Source organism: Carassius gibelio, chromosome B2, assembly GCF_023724105.1.
Source record: "Carassius gibelio isolate Cgi1373 ecotype wild population from Czech Republic chromosome B2, carGib1.2-hapl.c, whole genome shotgun sequence".
Lineage (NCBI taxonomy): Eukaryota > Metazoa > Chordata > Actinopteri > Cypriniformes > Cyprinidae > Carassius > Carassius gibelio.
Genome location: NC_068397.1, coordinates 17,632,874 through 17,645,658, shown reverse-complemented (window position 1 = coordinate 17,645,658; position 12,785 = coordinate 17,632,874). Strand labels below are relative to the sequence as shown.

The 12,785-nt window shown below is 40.5% G+C and overlaps 1 protein-coding gene across 1 annotated transcript in view; it reads left to right on the top strand.

Moving 5' to 3' along the window:
- The window catches only part of xkr4 (XK related 4), a 66,826-nt gene that overhangs the window by 32,972 nt on the left and 21,069 nt on the right, over positions 1-12,785 (top strand). The window contains exon 2 of the mRNA XM_052549178.1: positions 9,253-9,452. Coding sequence (XP_052405138.1) covers positions 9,253-9,452 — 200 coding nt within the window. The remainder of the gene's footprint in view (positions 1-9,252; positions 9,453-12,785) is intronic.

Below are 12,785 nucleotides of genomic sequence, written 5' to 3'. Positions count from 1 at the left end.
ATTAGCATTTTTTGTGAGATTTAAGCTTCCATTAAGCAGCATGCCTAACTGCTATCATTATTAATCTCATAATTAAAGGATATTATACAGTCATTTTTAAATGTGAGCTCTTGAAAACCAAATCACATTTGATTGAATTATATCTGGGGTGTGGGTGTGTGAATAAATTAAAAGGAACTGAATGTTTATTATGAATCTGTTATAAGTAATAATTAAATTCCCAAATTATCACATTGGGCCTGTTGTGAATCCAACTGTACAATTGTTGCTGATATTATTTTTTATGTATTTTTTGGCTGGCAGTGTTGCCGTCACTCATGGACATTTTCCCACTGTAAATTAGTTTTTGCTGAAGCAGTTCTTCTCACAAGCTTCTAACTTACGTTTCTGCAGTGACTGGTAAATGCACAAAAGATGGGCCATGTCAAGAATTTAGCACACAGCAATATTCAGCGCCGGTGAGTATTTATGATGCCTTGTGTGCCAGTGACCTTCTTTCCATCATCATGCAGCAAAAAGATGGGTGTAATTGTTGAATAACAAGGTACAATTGATTTGGAATGAGTCGGTCCTTCTTGGCAACTGGACAGCAAACATTTATCACTGGATGGGCTTTGGGCAGCTGTGTAAGTATATTGAATTCTGGCATCCTGTCTGCAACGAGCCCCATGGGCCGTGTGGAAGTTTAGATTTTCAGTCCAAACTTATGTCTGCTTCCACGCTGGATTTTTAGCTATGTCTTGAGATGTTTATTCTGTGGGTACACTGAGTGTCATTCCTGCTGAAAAGACTGGTCAACATTGGAAGCGTTAGCATGTGAAGCATGTGTTTTGGACTCTGGTCTTCAGGGATTATGTTCAAGCTTTGTAACTAGTCTACCAGGTTCATCCATTAAACTTGCAAGTGAACAACATGGCTTTACTGGTCCACCATTTACTAATCAGCATCAGATACTAGTATTAGTGTGACCATATGTCCTCTATTTCCCAGAGACGTCCTACACGTCCTTTGACCAATTATGGTGAGTGAGAGAGTGGGATCTACAGAGAACGGTCAAATCGATGCAAATTTGTGTACATACTAAATGTGTTCATCTTGAAGCAACATTGCGCAGACCGATCGTTGTATGACATCAGTTGATTGGTTATGTTCAATTCCTCCATGTTATTGGTCAAACTACTTTTCAGTCATTACTTTCGGCAAGTATGAAAACAAGAAAACCATGCCAAAACCTGGATATTTTAGGCAATAGTGAATTCATATTCATACAATAATTTTTAAGTTTTTTTTTTTTTTTTTTTTTTGCTGCCTTATGTTAAACTGCTTTAAATTATTTATTTTTTCCACTACTCTCTATACATCATAATTGTAAAAAAAAAATCTTTGCAAATGTATAAAAAATGTAATAAAATAAAATCATTCCACTGCATTTGCCCATTCTTCTCCTCGCCTCTTCACCTCTCAAGCTCTGTCAGGTTGGATGGGAGCAGACGTGATTTCTGAAGGAAGACTGGCATTATGGCTTATGTAAATTAAGCATTGCCATTACAGGAATAAATTGCACTTTAAAATATATTAAAATAGGAAGCAATCATTTTAAATTGTAATAATATTTCCCAGTATTACTGTTTAAATACAAGTAGCCATGATGAGCATGAGAGAAGTATTTCAAAAGCATTGAAAATCTTACCAAGCCCAAACTTTCATTAATAATAATTTAAAGAAACACTCTTGTATAGCTTGGCTTGGTAGGGTGGATAAGATTTGCTTGCATTTTCCACAGGAAGGGACAGTGTTGAATGCTGGAATTACTCATCTTGCATTACATGGACAGAAAAGCAGCAAGGTCAAGAGGCTTTATGCTTTAAATGGTTTGTATCGTAGTCCAAGACCACTAAAGGTCAGAGTTGCATCGACTCATGTGACTGCTGGACGAAGCCACACAGTGCGAGTAGCACACAGTACATCAAACACCCGTCCTCCTCCCAGCCGTCTCTTACATGCCATCAGAGCGTGGCATCAGTCCATCCACCATTGTGTGACAGCACGCTGCCTACACAGTGATACTGATATTACTTTACAGCGGGTCGGAGTCGAGCAGGCAGCATTCCATGCATCGCCAGCATATTGCTGTGAGTGTAATCTTTCACTTGTATGAGTGATGATGGCTGTTAAATCATCGTCACAGCCGTTACTTGCCGACGTTTTGTTTTTTTTAGGGTTCTAGCAGATTGCTTTTAAAACAGTATATAGTATTGCCTGGCAATAAATTAATCATCAAGGTGCTTTTTCAAAAAGTTGCACTTTCTTTCCAGAGTTTTAATGCGAGTTAGTTTGTGTGTTGAGACCAGCACAGCATAATCCTTCCTCTGGAAGCACGTGGACCCCTGGTGCCAAGAAACCAGATGAAGAACAGGCGAGCTCCCTTGTCTGCAATGTAGAACGTCTGTGGCTGTCACTCATGCCATCCCGCTCGCCTTCCACTATAAAAGCAAAGTCCTGTTCCTCTGTGACTGCTCCTCCTGTTGCCATTAACAGGTCAAGTTCTTCCAGGCGTGAAAAGTCTGCCTGGAAACGCATGTCTCTCAGTAACCTCGGCGTATAAACCCAAATCAGCTGAAGTTATAGTAGGTTTACCTTCAGTGGATAGAAGAGCATATGATTTCTCACCATGACGGTCCAGTGCAGCTTTATTGATTGAGTTTCTCTCCTCTGAATCTCAATAAATGTGACCACCTGTGAGTCAGGCATATAGCAATGCAAGGGCTACATTTGAAGAGGAAGAATGATTTGACCGTAACGGATACACTGCAAACTTCACTGATGCTTCAATTGGAAACATGAATAAAATACCTTTTAACAACTCTTAGGAGTTTATTCTGACCAAACAAGTGATTTTTAGTGGTTAATAAGTGAAACTAGTCAAAAACAATATAGTGTCATTGCCTAGAAATGGTATGTCTGTGTATAAACTTGTTTGGTGTGCGGGAAAAAAAAAGAGAGACTTCAATCGAAAAAGAGGAACCTCAATCGAACTGTTATGAATAAACAATGACCCGATCCCCATTCATAATGTAAGTGTACTATGGAGGGTTCATTCCCTGGTCAAGAGGATGTGCATTCAGCCTGAAATAACCATCCACTGCCCACAGATCCTGCCGTTGCTTGTTGGTCTGTGAATGGAGTGTCAGTCCAATGATTCAGGATCCTCAGATGTACTGATAAAAAACTCAAGTGCTGGCACCTCATATGGGCTACCATTAAAAAAAAAATTAATGTTTCTTTTTTTAATGTTTTTTTAAAACCTCTTATACTCACCAAGGCTGCATTTATTTCATCAAGTAAAATGATGATGTGAAAAAATAATATTGCGAAACATTATACAATTTAGAGAGAGAGAGAGAGAGAGAGAGAGATTGTATTGAGATGACTGAGGAGAAAAAAAATCTTAATTAAGATGAATTCAACTTAAACACCAATCCAACAGCTATATTGAACAGGTCCTTATAGTCTCTCGTATAACCAGACCTTCAGACTAACTGCTGAAGGTCTGGAATCCACAGCAGGTTTCTTTGGCCAAGCCCCACCTATGAGGCCATTTAACTGACATGTCAAACAACCAATCACAGTTTGTTTCATTTTGTGGCACGTTTTAGGGCGTGGTAATGTTGCCACAATAACAGACCAGTATGTATTTTAAGGGTTCTGTGCCGTGAACTTGTGAAAAAAAACAATTGTGAATCGAGCATTTCATTGATCCCGATGGGCACTCATTGTCACAGTTGTAAACGCGATGTCTTTCTTCTTTCGTGAGGGGTTTTGCCATCAAGCATCTTTGTTTCCATGCGGAACATTAAAGAATGTGACACACACATCTCCTGGAAGTCCTGTATAATTCAACCAATGCGATGACGACTTTCGAAACTCCTGAAGTGTTTCCACTTTTGTGTGCCATGTGCATAAGACGTTCAGCCAACGGTCTGAGGGCGTGATGTCTAAGGCTATAGGACTAACACATAGAAATGTGGTTTGTTATGATGTCATTCTCACTGGACTGTTCTGGACAATTTATATAAAAATATATATACATTTACTGAAGTCTTCAAAGTCATATTCAGAAATCTTACGATCATCAGTGTTGAAAACAACATTGCAGCTTTTTGGAATTGTTTTTTTTTTTTTATGGTTTTGTTTTTGTTTATATATATTTATATTAGTTATAAAGAACAACATTTACTCATTCATTTTAATATATAAATGATACTTATATATACCGTACAAATGTAAAATGTGTTTAAATGAATATTAATTGAAGATATTTCAATAGGTTGCCTCATTTGTTTGTAACCAATAATTGTCAGTGGTTAAATATTAAAGGAGAAGATCAGGGATTGATCAAAGGAATTTTTTTTAGGTTGATATGTGATTGGTGCAGTTTATAAAAAAAGCTTTTAAAATATGATGCAACTTGTGACAACAAAAGTACAAACAAATCTAAGCGGTCTCACAAGGCTGTTTTCCACTGCTTGATTGGCAGGTTGGGAAGTGCTGAGCTATATACTGTACCAAGGGATGATGCACTTGTGAGTGTGTATGTGATGGCCAGTAGCGGCGATGGTTGGGGAGTTTAAATGAGACAGTGATGAAAAGGAGGCCCCTAGCCTGAAGAGAAGGATAAAAATGTCAGCAGGAAGAAGTAGCGTCTTTTCTTGAGATAGGAAGTGCATAGCTACAGGCCTCAGATCAACATGACCAAACCAACAGCTTTCGTGCATGGGACTAGCATGTAGGCATGTGGTTTGTATGATGTCATTCTCACTGGATTTCTCTAGGCATGTGTGTGCATTGTGTGTTTTTAGCTTTCCAATTATAGATCTGAAGCCTTCTGGCATCCTTTTTAGTCTTGCGATTTCATATGAATTTTTGAATACATGTTAAGTACATGTTTGGAACATTATCGTTACTTAAAGGGATACTTCACCAAGAAATGAAAATTCTACATTTAAATAATTTACGCACCCTCATGTTGTTCCAAAGCCATATGAGTTTGCTGAATCTTTTAAACATTTTCTTTGCATTAAAAAGTCGGTTGCACTTTATTTTTCAGTACGTGTACTAACATGTACTTATAATGAACTTACAGTGTATTTATCTAAGAAAGTTCTGGTAACACAAGGTAACTACATGGGGTAGGGTTAGGTTTGGGGGTAGGTTCAGGGTTGTACCTAGTTATTACATAGTTATTGTAATTACTATAATAAGTACATAGTATGTACATGAGGAACAAAAAGTCCATGTAACCAAAATTCAGAAGATCCAAATAGTTCCCAAACAATTTGAAAAATGAATTTTTATCCCAAGTCTTGTATAAAGATATCATCGCTTTATATAGTGAAAAGATTTATTTTAGGTCTTTATGACCTTTTGGATCCTCTAAGTTTTGGTTTCCTGGACTTTCAATGTGGGAAAAGAAACCTCTTAGGTTTCATTGCAATATTTTAACCACCTCTGCACACGGTGGTCTTTGACTGATTTGTGATCTGAATGTATGCATGAATCATTATGATTTCCTCAAGCAATTTAGCTTTTTTAATGTTAATTCCCACCCTTCAAGGCAAGAGGATGCACATCAACATCTGTCCAATCCCATTCTGAATGGGGATTTGGTAGATAGCATGCTTTAAGCAGCATGCAGTAATATGATGCAATGGCTGGCCAGACCTCTTGGACTCATGGTTTCAGGTGGACCATATAAGAAGGGGATACATATTGCAGAGACGGAAACATAGACAACCCGTGGCTTATCTGAAATCCAAACAACAGCCATATGAGAGGCCTCTCTTAGTTTGGCCTTTAGGGTGAGTGGTGGAAATGCCAGGAGACTGCAAGTTTTCAAGCGCAGGCCTCTTCTGAAACCCACTTATCTGATAAAGAAGCTGGACAGATGCCCACTCTTAAGGTCAGACGGAAGATCATACTGCGACCCTGCTGCTCTGCACCAGGCGACTGCGGTACTTTTGTCATGGTTTTCTTTTGAATTAGTCACTACTGAAACTATGGCAGAGCCAGAGAACACCACCATCTAAAGACTTAATCTGCCATTATTGCTTCATCTATTTTTTTAAATGGTGTCTTTACTTGTGCCTTTGGGTGAATTGTGTTTTATTTAAGAGTATCATTAGCCCTTTGTGTTTTTAGCACTGCTATCTGTTGAGGATCTGCATGAATTGTATTCTAGGTCTACACATTGCAAAGGCAAGACAGTATCAAAAAATAGGTCATGGTTTGAGACCGTGAACATCCAACCTGACACATCTAGAACAGCGTTTCCTAACCGTTTTATCTTACGTAGCCACACAGCACCATCACAGCTTCATTGACAACAGACCAGAAATGTGCTTCTGTTAACTCTACTTAATATCATCCTGAATAATTATAAATGTTATTAAAATTACTATTATTGCAATGATTCACAAAAAAACAATCAGTACTGTGGATGAGTAAGAGACTTGAGCTTCCTATGTAATGGAGCAGTTTGAGAAATACACTGCAATATCCATCATTAATTAATTAAATCAATCAATCAATCATTTAATTATTCTTATTATTACAAATTATGTTTTTACAGTTATCATTATTAATTATTATAAATTATTTTGAGTGCACTAATAAATTTGAAATCATTACTTCTGGTTTATGTATGTATTTATTTATTTTCTTAATTCTTTTACAGTTATGAATTGTTATAAACTTTATTATAAATTATCTTGACAGCCCTAACATTTTAAAACTAATTTCTTCTCTTCCATGTATTTATTATTTCTTTAAATAATTTATTTTCAAAACATCTACAAATTATTATTTGTTTTATTCATTATTACAAATTAGTCTTCTGACAGCTCTAGTATTTTCAGTCATAAATTCAGGTTTATATATTTATTTATGCAAATGTGTGTGTGTGTGTATACATATGGCTACAAATTAATAGTATTTTTTATATTTGTTATTATTCATTATTATAAATTATTGTGATCTTTGGACAGCTTTAATATTTTTTAAGTCATAAATTGTTTATATATTCAACAGTATAGATTAAACAGGTTCAACATTTCAAAGTGCTTGAGAAACACTGATCTAGAGTAAGCATGAAGGAATAACAGGTAGGCAAGTTGTTGATACAGTCTTCTATGCATTTATATTCAAGAAACAAACACAATACCTCAAGGCATGCTGTTTCCGTCTGATATGAATGTATGCTCCACATTTACCTCAGTGAACTATTTTTTTCTGTCCATAAGTCAACGTATCCTTTATCTTTTACTTGTAAACTCATTGCCTCTGAATTGATTGAAGTCGGCAAGTAGTGTACTATAAAACCATGCTTTGCATACAAATGATCAAAGTACAAACTGTAGCAGAGAGAATCTGGCAGACAGAGTGGGCGGCAGCCACTCGCAAAGAAATCAATGACAAAACATTGTGCAAACAAGACTATATCCCCCATAAGCATTTGTATACATTGTTTTTTTTCCTTTTTTTTTTCTTCTTCTTCATATTCAATAAAAATACTGTTGATTGCCAGTGGATTTGGGGAAACCCTCTTGTTAAGGTGACAGCCAAGCAGATGCAGTGCTCTTAACTTGCTGTTAATGAATCTCTGGGGAGAGAGAATAAGTGTGTGTAAGTGGAAGTATGTGTCTGTTCTTGGCTGGATGCCTGTTAGGGTCAAAGGGTGAACTACACAGTGGGGATTTCTGGGGAAAACGCAGGGACGGGTCACTTGGCAAAGACACATCACTGCAAGCAGATGCCTTTAGCATCACACTAACCTCTGACTGAGAGACTTTAACACCATTCACCACCAATCCATTACTGTTAGCAGATGACACAGCACTTTTAAAAGATCTTTGTGTCGCAGTCGCTCATTATGAGTGTGTTTGTCTGCGACAGACTGTCACATTCAGCCTTTTCTTTTCCTGTGAAAGCAGCGGGTTTGTTCAACTTTGTTTTGTTGCAAAGAGCCTAGTGTTGCCACAGCAATTCCTACAGATTCCCCACCTTTTTGTGAGCAAGACCTTTAAAAAGTGAATTTGATTGAGATTATTGCCGCATGCAGCTTGTCAAGTTGGTACCATAAAATATAGATTTGATTACAAATTGACCAATTAGTGTTTGCAGCAAAGATTTTTAGTAAGTAGGCCTATGAGAAATTCTTTCAGTACAGCAAGCTAAATCCAATTGTCTTAAGACCCAAGTTATCACATGTGAATATAGTAATAGCGTTTTAAATATTATAGATTCACTTTTGGTTTCTTTGTTAAATGTCTGTATATATACTATTTGAGGGTATAATGTATAATGAAGAATAACTTTTAGCTTACCTGTATTCTTTACCTTACTGCAAAGGTGCACATTAAAAGATTAAAATTTACTTTTGAATCATAGGAGGAAGATTAGAAAGGTAAATATAGATATATAGGAGCTGTTTCACTTTATTACAAGCAAATGAAGAGCTCTGTATTCCAACCGCAGAGGTTCTCACCAAGATTCACTCACAAGACCTTTAATAATTTAGTTTCTTTATTTTCTTTAAATGTAATAGTTACAGGCACTTTCCATTTATACAGAACACTTTGGTGTCCCATGGCTTTTTTAAAAGCGTTGCAGACACACGTCTCGTGTTTTTGTTGTGAGAACTAGATAGAGTACGTTATCTGGCATAAAGGGTAGCTTTTATTAAATACATCGCATGTCTGTAGTCCCGTGTTAAAATGGAAATATTGGCCTGTCCCACATAAGAGATGTTAATCTACTCAACTTTTCTCAGTCTGTTGAAGTAATATTCTTTTAACTGTGGTAAAAACTTCACTAACTAAAACTAAACGTTTCTCATTTTAAAATATAAAAAGAAAGTAAAACATAACAAAAACATTAAAATATATAATTTCACTTCCTTTAGTGTTAACAGTTAACAGTTAACACCTTCTTTCACCGTTTATTTGTTAAAGATGAAATAAAAACGACAAAGATGCAATTTTGTGTCCTATTAGTGGAAAGTGTCTGAATACATTATAAAGGATTCAGTATTTAACTATTCATATTACAATGAAATAATGTTCCATTTTTGGTTGAATCATTTTGAGATGAAATAATATAACTCATCAGCAGTTCAAAACGGTCCATCCACAGCAGATCGTGTTTACAAAACAGCACGGAGACCAACATAAAGGGCTTTCTTTGTGTCTCGCACAGGTACTTCCACACCATCTATCTGGGCATCAGGAGCAGGCAGAGCGGAGAGAATGACCGCTGGAGGTTCCACTGGAGGATGGTGTACGAGTACGCTGACGTCAGCATGCTCCACCTACTGGCCACTTTTTTGGAGAGCGCACCCCAGCTGGTGCTCCAGCTCTGTATCATCATACAGACTCACAAACTCCTGGCTGTTCAAGGTAACACAACACAAGCACACTCGAACATCTTATGGACTTCCAGTGTTTTTAGATTACCTAAAGGGGCAGATACATTTACCTTTGCTCTCTGAAATCCAGTCATGTCAATAGGAATCTCCATGTTCAGGAGTTCCCCACACAGATTTGCTGCTTGGTTTGAAAGTGACTTCTGTGAGAGCTGTGCTTCATATATCTTATGCACTGTTTATCTTTTTTGCCCACAAAATTTCACTGACTTATATCTCTAATGTAACCACACTTCAAGTGAACCCCTACTCATAAACATAACCCTCGCAGAAACTCCTGTAAAACACTAGATTTCATTACAAACATAACTTGACAAATATATAAGCCCTGAATAGTTGATTTCAATCCTATCTCATGGCAATTTGTACATATTTGACAAGGTGGCAAATTCGTATAACCTCACTCGTATGAATTCATGTGATTTGTGAACAATATATTTTATAAGATGGCAAATTCGTTGGAATTCATATAAAGGACTCACCTCGCCCCTAAACTTATAACTCATAAAATAAACAAATTTCCTGTGAGGCTTTGCTGATTCTAGTCAAACCTGTACACTGCACACTAATTGTAAATAATGAAGTGATTGTGACAGTTTAACCTATGTGTTGAAGTGTTACCACTGCAGGTGTTGGGGTGTGTGCTGAAAACCAGCCTAAGGTGGTTTGCTGGTCTTAGCTAGCTAGCTTAGAACTGGTTTAGCTCATCTCTTGCCCTAGTTAAGATGCTTTGTGCTCGTTTAGCTGGTGTCCCAATCTGGCAGAACTGGTTGTAAGCTGGTTTAACAGCTGGTTATCCAACCTGACCAGTTGATAAGTGTATAAATTGTCTTTTAAAACCAGCAAAACAGACCAACATAACAATTTTGTGGGGCTAGGAGAAAAGCTACCCACCTGGCTTACAGTCTTTTTCAACAGAGATCCCCCAAAACATGTTGTGTTCTTTTTGGATACTATCATAATGGTGCAGCTGCCATACATCTTTGTAAAGGTGAGGGTAGGACATACTTTGGAGAGAGAACTCCCAAGTTTACTGCCATCCTTCACTATATGCAACTCATATTGAGTGATGGAGAGTGAGAAAAACTCAACTGCCACTGAACATAAAAGCCTGCTGTGAGAGAGTGAGGCGGAGTGCTTTTTCAAGAGTTTTGCCAAAAGTAAGCATTTAATTAACGAAATGCCAGTCTTTAAACCGACTGTGCAAATTATACAGCTAGGATAGTTAGAGGATAGAACTAGCACTGATTAGCAACTCATAAAAATCCAGATTTGTTCACCTTTTTTATACTCTTTATCACTTGATGTTTTAAAACCTATAGACACTGTCTGATGCAAGCAAGTCTATAATACCTGGGAAAAAATTATCTGTCAGCATTCCCATTGATTTTAATGATAGCTACTTTGCTGACATATGATATGACAGAATCACTCACAGTCCTAAACAGTCTTCACAGTTCCCTTTCGATACTTCACTCATACTGCGTATGGGAAAAGCTCCTTTTTTCCTCGATACTGAAGCCTTTTTTCAATAACGCAGTGCAACTGCACTGCCATTGGTTTAATCTGTAAACTTTTTTAAACCAATGACAGCGCTGCGTAGCTGCGCGAGCCTGTGGCGATGCAGCGCGCCAAAGCCCGCCAGAATGGGCGGGGCGAATGGCTATATAAGCAGGCAATCGCCAGAGGAAATCAGATCTTACTCCTTCAGCGACGACTTCACTTCGTTGGATCTCTGCTGAACGCCTTCGCCTGGAACGAGCTCTCGCCGTCGAAGAGGCACCGCAGCGGACCAGCTGAGACCGCCGACCGCCTGCAGCGCCGGCGTACTCGCAGACAGCCGCTCTCAGCGCCGATCTCGGGCCGCCCGCTTCCCGCTTCCGGCCGCTTCTCAGCGATCTCCTGCCGCCATCCGGCGATCCTAAAAGAGCTTTTTCCAGCGGTTTTCACCGCTCTAAAAGAGCGTTTCTAACGCCGTTTTAACGGCGACGGCCATGCCGCGCCACAGCTGTGGCACATGCAGAGCCCCTCTGCATGAGGACGACGGCCATGGTGAGTGTGTTTTCTGCCTGGGTAAGCCCCATGCTGAGGCTGCACTCACTGAGACTTCATGCTGCTTTTGTGAAAGCATGAGTCTCGCCTCTCTGCGCTCGCGGATTGCTTTCTTTAATGAAAGTAATCCCGCCCCTCGCGCCCTCCCGTCTTTTTCCTCCCGCGAGCCGGCCAGGAAAAGACAGCGGGGAAGAGGGGCCCAGCGCCCGGATTTGGGTGAGCTCACGCCGGCTCAGCGCCCGCATGCCTCACCCTCTCCAATGAGAGAGCCGTCCCCTGTCCTCTTCTCACGCCCAGAGCAGCGTCCCTCGGCTGAAGCGAGCGACCTCGTCTCTTTTGGCGGATCGGAGGACGAGCCGCTTGACGACTCCATGTCACTCGCGGCTTCTGAAACGGAGGACTGGGCCGGCGATTCTGACCCCACCCACCTGCCGTCACTGGAGCCCATCGACGCCAGAGCTGGGATGGATGCCGAGCTTCTCCGCATCCTCTCCAAGGCTGTTGAGGAACTCCATTTGGAGTGGGCCCCCCCTGAAGAGCCGACACGCAGCAGGCTGGACGAGTGGTACCTGCCAGGACGCCGCCAGGCCCCCCGCCAGCGACCTGCCCCATTCTTCCCTGAGGCTGCTCACCTCTGTCCCCCCGCGGCTGTGGGGTGGAAAAATAAGAGAGCCCTTCCTTCCAAGCCCTGCAGGACGACCTCTGCCATGGCTGGCAGGGCCTACACTTCTGCGGGCCAAGCCGCTTCATCTCTGCACACCATGGCCATATTGCAGGTGTTCCAGGCAAAGCTTCTCCGTTCCCTGGATGAGTCTAGCTGTAGTGAACCTGCTTTCCGTGACCTCCGCAGCGCCACTGATTTGGCTCTGCGCGCCACGAAAGCCACGGCCCAGGCCATCGGACGATCCATGGCCAACCTGGTTGTGCTGGAGCGCCACCTCTGGCTCAACCTAACAGAGATTAAGGAGAGCGACAAAGTGGCCTTTCTCGATGCCCCAGTCTCTCCATGCGGCCTCTTCGGACCAGCGGTAGAAGGGTTTACAGAACGCTTCACTGCAGCACAGAAGTCGTCCCAAGCCATGCGACACTTCCTGCCCAAGCGCTCCACCTCTGCCCCGAGTCGCCCCAGGACTGCGCCGACTCAGCACCAGAGCAAACCTGCCCCTTCTACCCCCCAGGCGGCACCCCCTAAGGAGCAGCACCCAGCTCGCCCCACTAGGCGCGCTAAACCGCCTAGACGTCAGGGCCCCCGGCA